The sequence below is a fragment of the Ixodes scapularis genome, unplaced genomic scaffold, assembly GCF_016920785.2.
Source record: "Ixodes scapularis isolate PalLabHiFi unplaced genomic scaffold, ASM1692078v2 PGA_scaffold2__306_contigs__length_199485367, whole genome shotgun sequence".
In the NCBI taxonomy this organism is placed as follows: Eukaryota; Metazoa; Arthropoda; class Arachnida; order Ixodida; family Ixodidae; genus Ixodes; species Ixodes scapularis.
In genome coordinates this window covers 38109816-38129760 of record NW_024609857.1, presented here as the reverse complement: position 1 = coordinate 38129760, position 19945 = coordinate 38109816, and the positions used below count along the sequence as shown (strand labels likewise).

Here is a 19945-nt window from a genome sequence, read left to right as displayed (position 1 = left end):
TTTGGAACACAACCAATGCTAGATGCCTCGAGGTCTACACAGAATTTTTTTTTTCAATCAGCCCAATAAGAGCTTGGCGTCCTGTCATCATCGCAACTCCCGTCCAAGAAGCAGACAAACTTTCGCTTTGCATAACTTCAACGCTTCTAGCAAGCTTTGAATCGGTAAGCTACCATCGACTCTGTTGATCAGCACCTGGACTGCCTGGTCCTTTGCATGGTGCTTTTCAAGTGATCTCAGAGGTAAGCACTAAAACAGTCTTCCAGCACTTGCATAGATGGTTAAAACATGACACCATTTTGAGAGACACTGACCTTTCTCATGATTTTGGCCAAGAAGTGGACTGACCACAATAATGGCGCAGCTGGCCCAGGTTCCCTTTATGTTCCCCAGGCTGGCATAGGACAAACTGTGAGCAGCAGGCCAATTCTCTAAAAAGCTATTCACAATAAAAAAAAAAAAAAAAAAGCTTTTTTCGCAGGGGCAGTGCAGGGCACATCTACAGTACTTTCTTGCCATATATACTACTGCATTTTTTTTAGAACATTGTAGTGCCCGGAGACAAACCCCAAGGCACTCTTTAGATAGTGTACTAATTATTTTTGCTAATCGAAAACACTGAAATATTTATTGTGCCAAATCTAATATCTCTATTGCATGGTGCCCGAGGGACAGTTAATCCCCAATCACGAAAATTTGGTTTTGTGGAGTATATTTAGAAGGATTCATCTTGCGAAATTCCCAAAATATCGAGCCCGGTAATACAACAGTCTTATTACCACCGATGTGGGCTCACCAGAGTGTATGGCTGTTGATTTTAAAAATCGTATCACACAGGCAGAAACATTTTATTAAAAAAAAAAAATCAAGAACAAATAAAAAAAAAAGGTATGTACACGTGTTGGTCGAGGTGTGTGAGGTCACTTGAAGACCTGATCCACAATCTGAATGAACACTTGGACCAGTCCCCACTCCGACAGAGGGTCTGGCGGAATCTGTGGTCCCCCAGTTCTGGAAGCACTTGGCGAAACGGGGCCTCCTCTCCTTAGGTGCCGCTGCACCTGCATCTTCACCGAGCTCTGCAACAATAACGCCACTCGCATGAATCCCAAGTCCAGGGCCGTAGTGTCTTCTCTAGCTAAACAATAATTCAGAAAACGTTAGTTTAGCAGTGGCATTGACAAGCGGGGTTGAACCCCCCTCTCACACACACAAAAATCCTGGCTACTTTGTTGTAGTTTGGTACAGATGGTTGATGCATTATATGCAGCCATCCATGGAAGTTTATGGTTATCTCGATGGTACTTCCACTGAATCCGGACGTGTTAAAGCGGAACTCTTGAACGCCACAAGGGGCAGCTTCTGCTGCGGAGTTGCAAGCAGGGGTCAACTGAAATGAAGACCATGCTACGTCACTTCATAGTACTAACATTTAATTATTGTAATACTCTGGACTAACAATATCTGTAACCAACTGCTTTGTAAATGTTACCAAGCCTATTTAAAAGTAGGTGAGTAAAGCTTCTAGAATGCAGTTCCAGACAAACAGGAAACAGGTGCATCTTGCCCTGTACAATGGTGGCAACCTGCAGTATTCAAAATGCCTTGAAATGGCTAATTTGCTAACATATGTTTCTACACAAACTTGATGCTGGCCCGTATGTGTGTGATCCTGTTCTCTTCAGGTTATTTTTGTTTTATGTCCTGCCTGCAATGCATGTGCATTTTAGAAAATTGACGTAAGAAAAAAAATACTTTGCACAAATGTGTGTTACGGGACAGAGAACATACCCAGTACTGGAAGTGGTGCCCTGGCAAAATAAAACAACCTCGCTCTGCTTCGTTTATCACTGCTGACAGTTCGCACAGGGCTACATCACTGGCCATTGTCCCCTCTAGCTTTTGTTTCATATATTTTGTTACAATTTGTTTGCAAGATTGGCTGTTTCCAAACCAAGAGATCCGAAAAGGGTACTCACAATTTCGGCGCTAAGTTCCCTGGAGAGTAGCTGCTTCTCCCTGGGTGGTACGTGGGGCTGCAGGCGACACAGGATGGCCTGCCCCAGGACGAGTGAGAGGCTCATCTCGAGCACGGTCAGGACGAGGGACCTGGACACCACAAACCTTTAAGGATGCCTCCTGACTCAAACACTGCAGGTGCTCCTAAAACACGCCATCCTTGTAAGGCGATTTTACGTGACATACTCCTGGCTTCTGTACATCTTTCTAAGTGTAAAAACACCATTTCCCAGCTCTGCCAATTTTTTTTTTGCTTAGGGATTGATTGTGTTTGTTTGAGCAGTCGACAACACAAAGGAGCAGCAAAGGAACATTGTCTGGTACTCGATTCTTATACACAACAGCCTTTATTCGGACTTAAAACGAGCTGGCGATCGAGAAGTCGACCCGTCGGTTGCCATGAAGGCCCTAGCAGATGCTGCCCGGGCGACTCCGAAAGGAAACCAAGTCGGAATAAACTTGGATTTATGCGATCGAAATGTGTCCCTGATCATGTGTACAGACTTCTCTAGTCAGCGGAGCCCCTTGCCAACATCAAGACCAGACAAGTAACTACATGTCTGCACGTAAACAAAGGGCAAAAGTGGCGGCGGTGCTCATCAACGTGGCAGTACACAGCTTATGGGAAGGGGAAAGGCGTTTCGTGTAACTGCCGTCTTACGATGTAGAAAACCAGCACCAACAAGTATGGTTAACCCCTTTGCCTTCCTAATAAACTGATTTCTCTTTTTTGTAGGAGACTGTGCTGCTCGTCTGAGTAGGATTGGAGATGAATCGAATTGGCTGAAATTCAGGGGCAGCATTTGACAAAAGTTTGGCAGATGCCCATGAATGCACAAACACGGCTGCTGTAGAGTTATCTCGCTGGAAAACAAAACTAAACATATTGCTTTTTGGTTCAGTTTGTCAGTGTCTAAATGCCAACAACTGGAGACAAATAAATCTATATAAAGCTCCATGCAGAACTGTATAATATTGAGTTCCTACATAAAATAATAACTAATGCTTCTCAATCTGTGTTGCACTGGTAAGCTTCTCCTCGCTTGCTACGGTTTTCTTTAGAACTTGCCGAAATCATACTTTATTAGGTTATCTGAACACTACCACAGTTCAACCCTGTCGATTCAATGATTCCCACGGGATTATGTGCCGCGGATGTCTGGGCAGCAGACGGCTTTGCGTCACAAAACTGACAACTATAAAATTCTGTCAGCCTTGTGAAAATACTGACCAATAATTACACCCTTCTTTTTTGTGTGGAACCCAGGGTTAAATACCTTTCTGGATGAAGGACACCTGGACTTGCTCCTGGCGATTTTGTGAGTCGTTCACTCTGAAGTGCAGAAAACATGGAAAAATGTTAGCCACTTGTTGCAACTTTTCTGAGACTGATGCAAAGTTGTATTGTAGTAATGTGTGTCCTAGAGCTCTGGGCACTGACAAAAAATGTGGGTGTCAAAAGTGGTGATAGGCCCTCAGCATACTGAAGAGCGCTACAAACAACCCGTTCCAGAATGGGAGTCTATTTTTAAACATTTTGCCAACAATATTCTTCCTCTTTCATATAACAATGAGATACAGTAGGCACTCAAAAAAAAAAATTCAGCACACAATGCAAGGAGCTTGTTTGATGTATATCTAGTGTAAATCCTGTAAAAGCTTGCAAAAACAGAATAAAAAAAAAATATATATATATATATATATTTTTTTTTTCTTTTGTAGCACACAGCAGCACTTTAGGCAAGCCAAAACTAACAAGAACGTCTTAAACTACAAAAATATATGAAAATATTTCAGGCCATACACTAAAAAGAGGAGGGTGAAATGAGCCAAGCTTCTGAAGAGTGCAATGCCGCTAGCGCGAGCAACATTGGATGGCAGCGATCTTTCAACAGTCCCGACTCATCCTTTCTGCAAAGCTTTTGTTTTCTCCCAATGCTCATTAAGTTACCACCCTACCTTTGTGAGGAACTTGAGGCATAGGTGCGACACCTGGAACAGGGTGCCAAACGTCAGGTGGTGTTCTTGCTCGAGCGACGGCGACGAAAAGGAGACCTCCACGATGGGCGGCCACTGATCCACATCCAGAGACTGGAACGCAACCAGCAAGAAATCCCGTGTTCAAAAAAGACGACGCAACAGAAACCACAAAGGCAGTGGCACAGTGGAAGAGGGTAAATATGGCGCAAAACGACGAGGAAGGAAGGACGAGGTAGACAGGAAGGGCGCTATGAAGTTCAAGCACATTTTTTTAGTTTTTGGCTGGCCTTGTACAGACACCTTTTTTCATCCACCGTGGGTGGTAGTAATACAATAAATCTCATCACTTCGGATGGCAACTTACAAAAGCAAGCTCTTTCAGTTTCCTAATCTAGCATGTGTTTCCCAGCAAGTGTTTGTGAATGTTACAATTCATCTGCTATGAAGCCTTGTGGCAGCATAAATGACATCTTGATGTCTTATTGTATGCTTTGCGAGTCTATAGGTTACCGGACCAGTAACTTGTCTCCAAGTAAACACAAAATTGTGACTACTGAAGTGTTTGAAGTTTTATCTGGCTGCAATAATTCTGTAAAAGACTACCGCAAAATGGATTTTATTACCCTAGACGAAAACAACACTGCATTAAAACTACTATTGCACGTGTGCAGGGGTTACAAAGACACTGGAAGCCCTTCTGCCTTTCTGGTTCTTGCCTTACTGCCTGAGCTACCCGAATGCGATTACAAAATACATTACTACACAAACTGAAGCCAACAAAGCGAGTCGCTAAGACTGTGTCTGATGCTACACTGACCTGATCAGAGACGGCTTCGGCAACACTGGGACTGAACTGCTGGCAGCAGGCCAAGCAGACGGACAACAGCTCAAGCAACCTGGAAATCATCGCCAAGAACAGACCAAATACGTAACGAGCATTGGGTAAACACCTTCCTTGTCACCTAAACAGCTGAAACTACAAACAGGGGCATCTTAACATGCTGCTTAATTAAGATGCACTGAAACAGAAAAACTTAGATTGCGGTGTCCGTGGGGTACTGACTTGCTCCGGGCCTCAGTGAGCTTAGGTGAAGGATCGCACACGTCTTCGGTTGAGAGCTGACGGCGAGGCTGGTTTGTCTCTTCTTCGCAACGCAGCTGTGCTGGGGATCCTTTCTTGTACTGCAAATGTCAAAAAAGAAAACGAAAAAAAACAAACAGAAACAAGTCAAGCTCAATTTAATAAATGAATTCCTGATCACCGAGAGCTTACTTCTAGTTTTGGAAGCCTGATTTCGCTTTGTTTGGGTTTTCTACTTGCTTGCAAAAATAAGTTAGACATCTCAACTCCCCAAAACAATCCTCCAAAACCAGCACACAATTTTCTACAGCTACAACAGGTCAACTACACAGAGAAGAGAAGGCCATTGAACTGTACATTTCTGCATCTGTGCTCAATTATACAAGTTTTAATTTAGAAATGAAAAGGACTGAAGAAACAGCTTATGTGAGGGGTACACAGAAAAATGATACTCTAACACCGAGTGCTTTTTATTTTTCCTTCTAACATGATTAGCACTAACAAACATACCACTTCAAGGACTGTTAACTATAGTCCCATAGAACAAACAGGTCACTATAAATGATGAAACAAATTTAAAAGCTATCCCACGATTGAGCTCACCACAGATTACCGTAGGCTTTATATAAGTGCTCACCTCTATCAAGTGCTGCAACAGGGTTGGCCTGCAGAGGTAGGAAATTGCAGCAGAGGCAGCACTGCAAACGCCCCGCTGTGTACGAGTGTCGATGAAAGAAAAAAACACAATGTAGTTGTAACATTTCAGACAGATTGGGCAGGAGAAAAAAGAAACTGACCGAAGGTCAGAGTTCAGCAAGAGAGATATCTTGACCTTCGGTCACTTTGCTCCCACCTGTTCATCTCTGATCTAGTGTCCTTCATGGAGGCAGGAACATGCAGACACTCAACTTTTATGTATATCTCTACTTTTCGCAGTGACAAGCCATTGCCACATTATTATCAGATTCAGTGGCTTGGCGTGTCGGTGAGATAAGAAATGGATGGCTCATTGGAAGCACGCTGAAGGGGACTCTTACTCTTCTATAAATCTTTTGCCAAATTGTCTAATCACCAAGGAGAATGCTGGGAATGTAGGCCTTATCTGTATAAAACACATAAAGTAAATAACCAAACCAAGGCATTGACAAACACAGTTGGAAAGTGCCATTTGTTCTAGGTGTTTGCTTTGGAGCAGTTACTGCTGCAGATGCCAGCACGTGCAGCGCACGTAAACTAGGCTTCACAGCATGCCCCTTGGTGCTTGGGTAATTTAGCAAAGGATTCAATGGGACCAAGTAAGAATTCTCACTAGTGAACCCTAAAAGAAGACAAAAAGTGCAAGTTTTCCTTGTTTCTTACCCTACAAAGGCTTAACTTTTTCGAGTAACGTGACTTTTCGCCTTGTTGGCCCGCCGATTCAGGATTATTTTACACTAAAAACAAGACAATCACTCAGTGGTAGTAAAATAAAATTCGTCGTCAAAGCGTTTGTGAACCATATGGACTGTATGAGAAGTTTCAGAATCTTGGTCTGCATCAGTGTAGAGGGTATCCAGATTTGAGAAATGGGAATGTCTTTAACGCCCTCCTCATCACTCTCATTCACAGAACCGTCACAATTATTCTTGGAGGATTTATCGCAAAAACTTTTAGAGCCCTCTTCATGGTTGTCTTCTCCAAAATCACCTTCACTGTCACTTAAGTCGCTAACATATTTTCTGTAAAAAGCGAACGGAGAAAAAGCTGCCATGATATACAACATGTAAATTTGCGTGCTAAATTCCAGAGAAAAAAAAAATTCAGCAGTCCTGTGTTAATACACAGTATAGTCACAGCGATAGCTGCAAAACATCATGGCGAAGTCGTTGGGCATCGGCGTCGTGTTCACGCACCGTTGGGTAAGTGAACAAAAGCATTCGGAACAAAATAGACATTCTGTTTTGTTCCGAACGCTTTTGTTTCTTTCTTATTCCGGATTGTGTGAATGCATGCCTGCCGGGACGGGCTCTTGGCATTGATAGCACAACAACAACATTTTATTATTGGCTGTATTTTTTTTTTTTTTTCAGAGCGCATGCAGTGGGCATTGGGTACTGTAAAAATTCAAAGCATAAACCAAGTTATTAACGCCGTGGCACGGCTCAGTGGTAATGTCTCCGCTTCGCATGCAACGGACCCAGATTCGACTCTTACGGGTCAGCAGGCGATCTCTTTCGAGGATTTTGCAACATCGACGACAGATGCCCTGCATCGCCAACTACAACATCAACAACAACAACTACTACTTCTACTTTAACTACAACATGAACAACAGACGTCATTTCTGGTGGAGGGAAGAACCCATAACAGGTATTGCTCTGAAAGTAGAAAAGATTTGCACCATCTTGCGTAAAGCTAAAAATTCAAAAGCATCAATATTACACTTCCAATTATTGGTTGCGCAAATTGAAATTGTCGGGGCGCGCACGACAATTGACCGCGGAGCGTAAGGGAGACGGTCGTGGGAGCCCCGAAGTCTGACCGCAACAGGAGCATTTCTTTGTAGGGCAACGTCTGACGCGTGACCTCATAGGGTCAAAATGGGCGCCGGCACGGGAGGGTCAGTTGGCCTCACCATGAGCGTTGTGAGGGGGTTCATCTGATCGCAGGGCCAAGAGGTCCGCAGGGACGCCATTATGTACGCCAGGTGGCAGGTCACCAGCGCCTCGTGGACGTTTGCGGGAGAAGTGCGCACCTGCATCAAACACTGAAAGGAGACAGAACGCCGTCCCAGTCAGCCAGGTCGCCGTGACTGCACGGTCGGGTCCGTTAGCTTCCATTAGCTTGCTAGTGGGGGTTGTGTAACTTTGAAAGCCTTGCTGGACTCGTACCATATTCTCCTACAGATCTGAATTGAGAAAAGAAAAGTGGCACACTTTCATATTTCTAAGGTACTCCATGGCACACAAAATTTCCTTTCTGTTCTTTCATTCTATCCCCAAACGAGGTGTATTCCCATATAAAATTCAGTTTTATGCACGGTTGAGCTGCACATTGGTGCACCACTATGCCTAAAGAATATAAACTTTCCTCTCTTTGCAGCAGTACTTGCTTAAAGCTTTTTAAGCTTAGCATATGGATCCTAAGCACCCTCACTCATGAACACATACATTTTTTTTTTTGCTGCACATTTTTTTTTTATTTTATTTTTTTGCTGCCTTTATTGCTCAAGAAAGGGGGTGTGTAAAACAAAAATTGGCTGCAGAAACCACTGTTGTTGGTTGTCTATGAATTGCGATAACATTTGTCATGCTTACCTCCTCCTTTTGTTACGAGGCCATAGACAACGCCTTAGAGGATGACACAGGGACGACCCATAAGACAACCTCTATACTTGGGATTCCGAGTTTTCGGTTTTTATTTTTTCAAAATTCGGCATACTTTTTTCGGTGTTTATTTTAAAATTCAATTTTCGGTTTTTTTCGGTGTATATTTATGTCCACAAAATTTTACCGTCTTTTTTCGGTAAATATGAAATAAACACCAACGGACACTGGATCAGACGATCCTTGTAGCTATGATATTTGTGATCACTCAAAGAATAACGGCACAGATAGATTAAAAAAGAAATGGGTAGTTTTAGCAAATCTGTGCAACTGTAAAAAAAACAAGAAAAAAAAAAACAAAAAAAAAAACAGAAAGTACAGACAAGTCAGATGTGATGCCCATGGCTAGAAAACATGGAACTTCACCTTCTGTACATCAGGATCACCTGATTTTATTATAGTAAACATGCATGTATTTTACCAGGTTCTCGTTGATCCGCACTATTTCTTTCCTGTTAATATGACCCTGGCCTTCGAGAATAACACAGGACACTGGCAGGCTGAGGAGATGAAGCGCTGCCTGAGCCAAAATTGGCCAATCAACCAAATCTGACCACCAAAAGAGACACGGTGCGACGTTCGAAGCACAACATATTTCGTGTACTCACTAAACTATGGCTGCAAAGCTTGCATCAAATCAGTCTCCCTTACAACGAATTTGAAAACACGCTCGTACATGGCGAAGTCATGGGCATTTCGGACTTCACGTTCGGATCGATGATGCGCACATCAAACCAAAACGTTGTGATAGCATCCGCGTATCCCATACATTTGGACACGTTTCGATAGACACTGTCGTTCCACTTTTTCGCCACGGCTCTGCGGTACGACTTAAAGGTCAATGTGGCCTTTTTCGGTTAAAGGTGCGTTTACTCCAACGTAACGTCGATGGGCGTGGCGTAGCGCAGCGCGCACAGATAGTAATTGGTCGAAGATATCGAGTTTCTGGTTGCCGGCCAATGAAAGGCGCGCGTTCTACACTACGCTGCGTTCACTGTGCTCAACGTCGGAGTATAAACAGCCCTTAACTCCGAATTTTATAAAATCGATTCGACATACTTTTATCGGTTTTTATCGGTTTAAACCGAAAACGCTGAACTTACAAACTCACCTTTTTCGGTTAAAACCGAATTCCCGAGAATGAATTCGGCATACTTTAATCGATTTTTATCGGTTTAAACCAAAAACTTCAAACCCTATCTATACTCCAATCACCCTAAGGAAACACGCCCCCTAGGGGGGTCAACTTTTGAGCCCTAATGAAACTTGAAGGGTAGGCTTGTGGTCGTGCTAGAGGGTGTATAACAAAATTTCAGGTCTGTCTGTTCAATGAGAAGGAAATTAGAGTAGCTTCTATCAGCAACACGCCTACATTGTTTAGTTAATCTATCGTCAGAAAACTATCACCATATTCAAGATTTTTATTTGCTAGATATGTAGCGAAATGCCTGAGGGGTGCAGCTATGGATTGTTTTTTCTAAAAAAGTCATTTATTTCTACAAATTTTCTCTTCTGCAAAATTGGTCTACTTTTTGGTCTTATGCGTCTTCGACAAAATGTCAACATTTTTTTTATAAAAGACATCTGGAAAGTGACAAGAAAATTCCATAGCCGCATTCCTTATTAAATTTCAGTTAGGAAAAGGGAAGAATGAGCCTTCCCTGTTTTGCCATTATCAAACGATAGATAGACTAAAAATGGAATTTATACCAAAAAGTGGAACGGAGAAAAATGCGTTCAAAGTGCTCCAAACCCTACCTTTTCTTCAGATTTGGTGGACCAGAATAATTGATAAAAAATGAGCTATGCAGTGTAAACTAATTAAACTTTCTGGGAATACTTTCTAGATGTTGGTGCATGTATTAATGTCATTTTTCAAAATAAACTTTTTTTGCAAAAATTTTTTTTTTTTTTTTTTCTGGGTGGTATCTTTTTTTAAGCTCAAACTAGAAGCTTTGCCTTCAGCGTAAGCTCGCTGGCTTCCTTAGTGCTTTGGTTGCGTAAGCCTGCGCATTGACACTTGTGCTAGCAAGGGCAGAAAGCTCATGCTGAAGGCGAAGCTTCCAGTTTCAGCTTAAGAACAAACTATAGGATGACCTCAGGGACGACCTTTAGGCAGACCTCAAGGAAGACGTCAAGGACAACCTCTAGGGTGATCTTGAGGACCACGTCTCGGACGACTTCAAGGACAACATCTAGGGAAGTGGGGGTGGGGGGTAACTAAAGAATGCTATTGCATTAAAACAACAATCCTCAGAGTTGGAACTGTACATCTTTGTGTCTGGATGTATGAATGGACAAAAGTGGATACACAATGCTTGTACCAGACGTTAGCTCATGCCATGTAGCCAGGAACATTTATATCCCTGCCCTTCAAGCTCCGCTCTAAATTATGTCTTTCGTTAAATCACCGAACCCACATATCTCATGCAATACCACACTTCTTTAAACCTCTTCAACCAATCTTCTAACCTCCTCTTTGGGACTGCAGTCCATTGCGACTAATCTTTTAGCGCATCATCAAAGGCCCATCCCGGGCAAACGCACAGGGGAGGGCACCCTCACCGAGATCAGTCTGTCCAGGTGAAGCACCATGAAGGCGTGTGCATCCTCGATGAAGAAGTGCCTCAGTGTGTGCAGCATCACGGTGGCCAGCTGAACCAGCAGCCTGTACACTTCCAGCCAGGAACGGTCACCGCCCCCGTAGCAGGCACCCAGGTATGGGCTCGCTTTCTCCAAGACGCCGCACAGCTGAAGTGCCTCCGCCATCTTGGATGCAGCACAAAAGTAAAATGAGCTGATTGGTCAGACTTCATGTACATAACAGACCGATTCTAGCCCGCCAGTTTGGCTATGCCACCACTGCCGCGATGCATTGAGGAACCTTTAGTCTCTGTACAAGCACCAGCCGTTTCGTGCACTGCTGCCTGCTTCATTTGAATGAAAGTTATGGTGGCGTGTGGACAAAAGCTATGGCAGTGCTTGTTGAGATTAGTTTGTTAACCCTTTAGCAACTGGGTTTATTTTCCAACCAATGTTTCCCGGTGCTCGGGTTTGGTTTGCGAAGGAATAGTATAAAAAAACTGAGCAGTCCTGTGTTTATCCACAGCACAGTCTCAAAGCTTCAACACGTCACGGCGGAGTCGTTGGGCAATTGGCATCACGTTCACACACCATGGGGTGCGAGAACAAAAACGTTTGAAAGAAAATAAAAATCTGTTTTGTTTAGAACGCTTTCGTTTCTTTTTGTTCCAGAGCGTGTGAAGGCGAGTCTCCCAACACGAGCTCTCGGCATTGAGAATGCTACAAAAACAAAAACATGCGAAAGTGATCATCTCGCACATATCCCATGTGCGAAGCATATAATTTCAAAACTAGCGTAAATAGCCCAAGCAAATCAAAACAATGTGTGAATATAACATTTTAAGTTCCCCAAAGACAGCGAATAACAACACCTCCAGCGGTGAGCATGGTTTTGCTTTTAAAGGAACACTGACAGGTCAAGATCATATCTTTTTTTATTATCGAAAACGATTGAAAACAATGCCTGGACATTAACCAAGAAATTAAAAAATTGGGAACTCAGTAATTGTGAAGTAAAAAACAATTTCCAAAAAGCAGAATTTGAAGTTCGGGCGCAATCCGTGTTAGCGCAGTGACGTCAAAGATTGAGTCGTCCTGCAACTCGAGTTTCTCTGATGCCTCCGTGTCTTGTTCACCCGCATCCCGCGATCAACCCCTCCGTGCAGGCCGCCTATCACTGTGAGCAGACGTTGCTTCACTTTCGAGTTTGAAGTTCTTTAAAGGCTTTTCCAGCGATCTCAAATTCTTTAGAAAGGTGCGAGTTTGAAGAGAAGGTGCAGTGGACTTTTGTAAGCGACGTGAGGGGCCACGTCACGCCGGTTCTGCATGAGTTCTGCGTAAAAGGCTGTCCCGGCGGAGTTTCAACCGAAACTACGGTACACAGACACCAAACCCAGTTGTTTTGACCGTTCGACAATTTCCTTTTTTAAGTCTGAGAGGTCGTCAGGCACCTGAAAAAGAAAACTCTGTTCCATTCCCCAACCCACCGATCATCCTCAGTAGAACATGCGTCGAGCGCCACCATGTTTTCCGAGGGAGGATAAAAAAAATTGCAGAGCCATCTGCCTCGCATGAAGATGGAGGACCAGCAAAGCTGGTCCTCCATCTTCCTGTGAATTTTGAGTACGATTCCTAGAGGACAATGTCTAGGACGACCTCAAGGACAACTTCTGGGACGACCTCGAGAACAATGCCTAGAGGATGACGTCTAGGACGACCTCAAGAATGACTTCTAGGATGACCTCGAGAACAACGCCTAAAGGACGTCTAGGACGACCTCAAGGACGATTTTGAGGATGACATCAAGGACAACTTCTAAGAAGACCTCGAGGACGACGCCTAGGATGACATCAAGGACGACTTCTAGGACTACCTCGAGGACGATCTCAAGGACGACTTCTAGGATGACCTTGAGGATGAATTCTAAGACGACCTCAAGGACGACTTCTAGGACAACCTCGAGGACAATGCCTCGAGATGATAACAAGGGATCAGGACCTCACTATCTAATAATGCCAAGGAAGGCTGACTCATGCTGTTTGCCCCCTCTTATTCTTATTTATTCAAACTTGCCTCGACCAAAGGGCAGTTTTTTGTTAACATGTGAGGACGCATTTTTCTGAAGACCCTAGCCCATAACAGCTTTGCTGTAAAAGCCAGGAGGTGACACCACTCCGGACTTCGCTTTTCGGTATTTCAAAAAGAAGGGCCGTAGTGCATTCGCAATTGCGTTAAAAAACAAAAAACATGTTTTATGAATGCCCTTATTAAATATTGCCGCGCGCGCCGCTGGCCAAGTAGGCAGGGCGCGCGTGGCCTAACGGTTATCGCGCTTGCCTTCCGCGCAGAAGGCCAGGGTTCGATTCCTGCCCGCGGCTGCACATTTTTGTTGACTCTGTAAAGTAATGTTCTAGTAAATTCGAGAACCATGTTGCTTGTTCGAGGCCAGAATGTTCTACGCGCCGAACCTTCTACGCCGAACGATCCAGAAACCCACGACGGTACATAAGGGATTCCACAAGGCGAGCGGAGTCAGTTTTCGCCCCACCGTGCGACTCTGCTGCTACGCCGACTTCGACGCCCGCGACGCTCTGTTATTATCTTTTGTACCCTTTTATTTTTGGCACAAGTTCGCCACATTCAACGTTTATTTCTTCCTGTTTATTTCTTGTTTATTGCTCACCACCCGTGACAATATTATAGAAATGTTGCTCTCAAAGCTTCCAAATTTCATAATAAATTGTGTCACAAATAGAAAGGTTTCAGGCGTTACGTTGGAGTTGAAATATTGATGCCAATTATACTACCAGACGCCAGACCAATTAAAAGAATTTGCAAAAAGGTAATGGTTTTTGAGATATTAATTAATCAGTTATTCACATTTTTTCGCCTAATTTAAGAATGGTGCACAAAAAGAGCGCACTGAGCCCTGCCTGCACTGACGCTTCGAAGACTTTGGTAGTCATTTAACTCCCGTCGTTTCTTGTCATCGGCACACCGACTAAGGCCATGGTGCCAAGATAGCAACTACACAAGAATCGATTGGTTAATACCCCAAAAACCCCTTTTGTATATTCTTTAGATTGGTCTAGCCTCTAACAGTAATGGCCATCAAGACTGTAATTCCAACATGACCCCTAAAACCAATCATTAAAAAGGTACTTAAGAGATTTTAGTCAATCAGACAATTTACTGTGACTGTTATGCCCCCTCATCTACCCTAATATTCCGAGTCATCGGTTGTGGCTGTGATGTCATGACCCTATCGACCAATCAGGATTCGTGTCACACCACCAATGCCGGCTGTTCCACCACGCTGAGGCCGGCTTTTCTGCGACATGAGCTCCTTAGTGTTATCGCGTTAAGATAAAGGTGCAGGTTAGCTACTCGCATACGCCCAACTGCTCGTGTGAAATTCAGAACTGATGTTTCGACAACGAGCAAAAGAGAACGATTTGTGTGACATTTGAAAGAAATTTTGAAGGTGAAGAATATGGACAAAAGCAAATGTAAAGAACCTGCAAGTGAAACCTTGAAGACTGGAGCACAATGGGGTAATTTTTTATCTACTGCATCAAATCTAAATTTTTGAGTTTTCTTAAGGTGTGCATGAGGCATTCTGTATTAATTAAAGGGCCCATGAAACGATTTTTGGGTTGGGATAAATCATTTCAGATTGGGATTTTACTAATAGCACATCGTTCAGCGGGCCAAAAGAAAAAAGGTAGAAAGTCAAAACCCTGACTTTCAGTGCGAAAATTTGAAAACACTGCGGACTATTTCGTACCTCCTCCCCTTCTTAAGCTCTCTGCCTTTTCACTGTGATATATCCGCGGTCCCAAAACCGCGTCATCGGGTCCAAACTGACGTCACACGAGACCGGACCTCACTTATTCCCTTCACCCCTAAGCTGACATTGTGGTGGAAGCTACGCGCTTGCCGGACCAATCAGCCGCCTCCCTTTCATCACCTGACCTCATTCTCTGCAGCCACATTTGCCATGCTCACGTGGCAAGTGTGGCTGGCCCAACTAGGGAGCCTTCATGTGCGCGTAGCTTCCACAGCACTGTCAGCTTCGGCGTGAACGGGTTGGGGAAAGTAACTTTTCTCTGAATTTTCAGCGATGGGCTAATCTTTTAGGGGGACAATGGTTCTGTCCGGGTACACAATCCAGATTCCGAGCGAGAGGGGCCTCCCTTCTTTTCGTCCTCTTGAACTGTTTGGTAGAATGCGTGATTTATGAGTTGAGGAGGAAAGCTAAACAAGAAAAAGTTAGAAACGCGTTTCATGACCCCTTTAAAGAAAAGATATAAAATAAGGCAGTGTTTATTCTTCCAGCAGTTAGGAGAATAATTCTCCCGAAATTCTACCGGCAGTCTCCTATTGTTGGCTGTCTGATGTGACAACTACTGAAAACTATTATGTGACAACTGTTGGTTAACATTTTTGTAATGAGCTGTCGCAGACTGTTGCCTTGAACTAGCATGAATGAGTGAGCCGGGTAGGTTAACACTTGCCCCGGTGATACATGCTCGACAAAATGTCCCTAGAGAGTACAATAGGCGTAACGAGTGTTGATAAAATGTTAGTGTCGATGAAATGTGTGTCCATGAAACGTGCGCCACGAATGTTGCGAAGAGCTTGCCAACCACGATTACTGCATCTTCGGGAGTCGGTGCTGACATGGTAACGCACACGCGAAGATTTGCCCGAGGAGGATTTGTTCACGGAGTACCAAGAGCGCAGAAACTGTTGTGCCAAATAAACAAAGGTGCAAACATTCTGACATTGCTGTCTCTAGCTACTGGGCCGGGCAGCATGCGTGGACGCCAAATTTACCGAAAGTGTCAAAAACTTCTGGCAAGTTGTCATGTGATTTCAGAGAGCCAATGGGAGGTGAGTGCCAGTAGAATTTCTGGGGAAATTGTTCTCCCAGCTGCCGGCAGAAGAGACACTGCCATAAAATAATATTGCTGAGAAAGTATGCATGTAGTGCACAGATTATAAAACATAAAAATAGTGTTAAGTCTTCTGGATTTTCTAAGCCTCGACAAGAGATTCAGCGAAGCTGGGGGTATTTGTAGGCATCAAACGCAAACCAAGAAACACGTGTGAGCAGAAGCAAGCGTGCACATCTTGACCGATTGAGACTTCACTCTGCAACTGTTTGTGCTTCCACTCCCATCTTCAACAAGTGCCTCAAATTCTGTGGCAGTTCCTTAACACTGGGAAAGAAGAGCATCATCTAGTACAAGCGTCCCTCACCTGAGGTGTAGAGGCCAGCGAGAGGAACAGGTGGCAGATGGCATGGGCCAGGTGGTTCCCCTTCCGAACCTGCGCACCATTGGTGTTTTATGAGCTTCAGTCACAGAAGATGGATAATGGATGCCAATATATGCACCACCAAATGCCACAAAGAGAAGGCAAGCGAAAAAGGGGAAACTCAAATTAGAAACATGTCACACCCTAGCAGGCCAGCACTACTTATGAATTTGATCAGAAGAGCGTGGTAGTAAGTATACATTTTGATGCATTCTTTGGTGTCAGGGGGATCAAAATAACAACAATCCAAAAAGTCATGAGATCAACTGGAACAGCAAAACCTGACTGCTCATTTTGTTTGTGTAGAAATGAGTTTGGTGTTTTTAGAAGCTGAGGTACAGAATCGTTTTCCACCACGCAGAAAACCTTTTCTCTGCGTCCTTCATCCTTCCCCCCCTCCCCCAATTCCCTCTTGCTCTCTTCTCCTCCACCAGAAGAGTGTGGTTTAAGCTACTCCCCATACAAGGAAGGGTTTCTTTCATATTTTAATAGAAAGAAGGAATTGAGAAGCTCTTCAATCTATGAAACAGTCAAGACAGGGGCAGCAATTCTGCCTGAGCCAGGTCTTGAATAGAACAGCCACTACAACCTGCACAGTTGCTGTACTGGTATTTGAAGGCACCAATTGTAATAACAAACCCAGCATTACACTAATTCAAAATTTTAGTTGCACTCATGCTGCCCCCGTAAAGCAATACGAGTCATTTGTATCCGTTTTCAATTTGAGTGCGGTTATGCGTAAACTTCCATCCTGCACATGAAATTAGTTTACATAGAGAATGAACGCTATGTGTATAACATACAAGAAATTCAGTTTTACATCAACTAGGGCCCATGTCTGATCAGATTAGCTTGGCCCCGGCTAGTCAGACAAGGTCAAATCAGGTTAGTCTCGTCAAAAGTTAGCAATACAGGGGCCGGTATAGAAAACTCATAAGTATTCCTGTCCAACGTTGTTGGTTAACTGTGGAACGCAATGCTGAAGCCCTGAAGAGGACGGACAACCTGAAGACAGGCGTGGAGGACTCGGCACAGCGTTGAGACGATGAGGTGCTGCTGAAGAAGAGGACAGCAGCTTCCCTTCTCCTTCGACAGCCCGAGCACATCCTTGAGCAGAATGACCAAGCTGGTGCAGACCTTGAGGGTGGGAGAGATTCAAACTATCAACACAAACAATCATGTCCTTTTTTTCCTTTTTTTTTTTTGTCTGCCGTGGAGCAATGGTAGTCAAACACATTATATTTGTTTTCCAACATATTGGTCAATTACCTAACGTTCTTCAGCCTTTCCGATGAAATATTATCCTCATTAGCATAACCAAACCCTCCGTACAAGCGTTAGATTATATGTGCAAGCATTTTTTACATCAATCCGTTGAATTAGCACTTGGGATACATTTATTGATTTTATAGTGAATACTAAAAAAAACTGAAGAGCACTAAGGCATACTCGGACAGAGAGGAGATGGGTGGTCTTGAGGTCATCGATGCACTGCTGGCTGTAGTACTTGAGAAGAACACAGAGGGACTGTGTCCATGAATCCAAGTGGAATGGCTGCAGATCTGAAACAAGACAGAGAACATTATAGTACTTGTGTGAATGGTGAAATGTGCTTAATTTTGATAAACCTCAACACTTCTCGTTTAATAAAAAAAGAAAAAAAAAAAGTCTAATTATTAGTTGTCTTTCACTTTGGGACATGACCAAATATTCATGCATACCTCCTTTTTATGTTGTAAATATTTGTAGATAATTACCTGTTATTTTATCATGACTGATACATATTTTTAAGACACATCAAAGTTTTATAAACAAATCTCAACAAAAATATGCATAAATAACAAAACTAATGGCGCTTCTCTAGGCATGCTACATATGATTTTCATTGCTAGCGCTATATGCCAAATCCCAAAAATGCAAATCTGTGCTGGCTGGTCGGCTTGTCAGATGCCATGCCCCATATTGCAGCATAGATGGCACTCCCCCACAATGTTAATTCTTTCTAGTAATTTTGATGGACTCCAGTTTGTAGATGGTTAATGAATGGCTATATGCATGCCCTGTAGGAAAACGGACACAGATTTTTGACCATCATAAATAATGCACATATATTGTTTGAGCAAAGTTGACAAAGTTCTCAGATGTTGCCTGCAGTCAAAATCTTACCTATGACCATGCAAGTGTTGTGATATACAGCCCCACCAAACTGATTCAAATATTTCTGATGGTTACACCAAGGGTAGATATTTATAACCAATAATGAAAATGACCACCTCCTAGGACAGAATAATAAATAATGCTTTCAGAAGTCCCCAACCTCTTGTGTCAAGCTTGACTGCATTGCACTAGTGCTCTCACATCAAGCTTCACCGTACAGCACCACTGAAGGAGCATCAAGCTTTACTGGATTGCACCAGCCCTCTCACTTCACTCTTCACCACATAGCACCGGTGCACACACGTCCAGCTTCACTGCATTGCACCAACACTCTTGCATCAAGCTTCACCGCTTAGCACTCGCAAACCCGCGTCAAGCTTCACTGCATTGCACCAGCGCTCTCGCATCAAGCTTCATCTGATAGTTCCAGCGAAAGTGTATCAAGCTTCACTGCTTTGCACCGGTGTGCTCAGAGAAATGGTTGACACAAAAGGGCACCTCCGTTGGTTTGATGGGCTTGGTCACATTTGTAGCAAACCGTAATATTAAAAGAAAGTGCGGGGGAAAAAAAAAGTCTATCTATATTATAATTAAAAGATTTATTCATTGCTGCATTTGCCATGTTACGTTATGTCTTGCCCAACTTTCCTCATTGAACACAGGTGTGTAAAATGTTTCTTAAACAACAAAATGATTCCTTTTTAAAAGTATATTTACGGAAAAATAAGATTCACATTGAATGCAAACAATTCATGTTCGAAAATACTTCATTTGATTCGGCGTCCAATTAATAATATTCATATTAATTCCCCCCCCCCCCCCCCCCCCCCCAAAAAAAAAAAGAAATGGTCCCTTTCCTCTCACTATTGTGGCAAAGGCACAGAGTATGATGCAGTGTCGAGCTAGATGGAATCGTAACACCGTTGCTTCCGGCGCCGCGGCAACTCCGACACAATAACTCCAGGAGCGAGACATAGTGGCGCGGCGGAGAAACGAGACTCGCTCAGCGCTGTTGCTACCTCGTAAACAAACCAATCCAAAAAACGCACAGAAAAAAAAAAGAAGTGAGTGCGCTTGGCACTTATTCTTTTTGCTCAACCGTAAACATGGAGAGTTTGCTTGTTTAGCGCATGCTGGGTGTAGTGGCATCGCTGGTGCCTATGTTCAATCGTATCCCGTGAGCCGCGGGAGTAACCCGTTTTGCTAATAGCCGACCTACCCTTGTCGCCGGCGTCCATCTTCAGTCTCAGAATCCCGACTGCTGACGCTAGGAGTGTGGCCACGGTGAGGACCAGTCTTGGGTGCACTGAGGTGACGCCGGGGGCGAGCATGGACAGCAGCTTGTCGATGTTGCTGCACCAGCTCGGAGTCGTGGTGTCACTAGCGCTGCAGTCGAAACATGTCGTTTGTTGTGTGGGGCAATTCATTTCATGTTTTA

At 43.7% G+C, this 19945-nt stretch overlaps 1 protein-coding gene across 2 annotated transcripts in view; it reads right to left on the bottom strand.

The window, feature by feature from the left end:
• Window positions 1–831: 831 nt before the first annotated feature.
• The window catches only part of LOC8053623 (nucleoporin NUP188), a 68779-nt gene continuing 49665 nt past the window's right edge, over window positions 832–19945 (bottom strand). For both annotated transcript variants that reach the window (XM_029982359.4, XM_029982360.4), the window contains 13 exons: window positions 19727–19893; window positions 17800–17912; window positions 17356–17487; window positions 16294–16362; window positions 11011–11214; window positions 7695–7826; window positions 5718–5792; window positions 5063–5181; window positions 4817–4895; window positions 3979–4110; window positions 3297–3352; window positions 1980–2109; window positions 832–1079 (listed from right to left, as the gene is read on the bottom strand). In XM_029982359.4, the coding sequence (XP_029838219.3) occupies window positions 921–1079; window positions 1980–2109; window positions 3297–3352; window positions 3979–4110; window positions 4817–4895; window positions 5063–5181; window positions 5718–5792; window positions 7695–7826; window positions 11011–11214; window positions 16294–16362; window positions 17356–17487; window positions 17800–17912; window positions 19727–19893 (1567 nt within the window). In that variant the 3' untranslated portion in view covers window positions 832–920. The remainder of the gene's footprint in view (window positions 1080–1979; window positions 2110–3296; window positions 3353–3978; window positions 4111–4816; window positions 4896–5062; window positions 5182–5717; window positions 5793–7694; window positions 7827–11010; window positions 11215–16293; window positions 16363–17355; window positions 17488–17799; window positions 17913–19726; window positions 19894–19945) is intronic.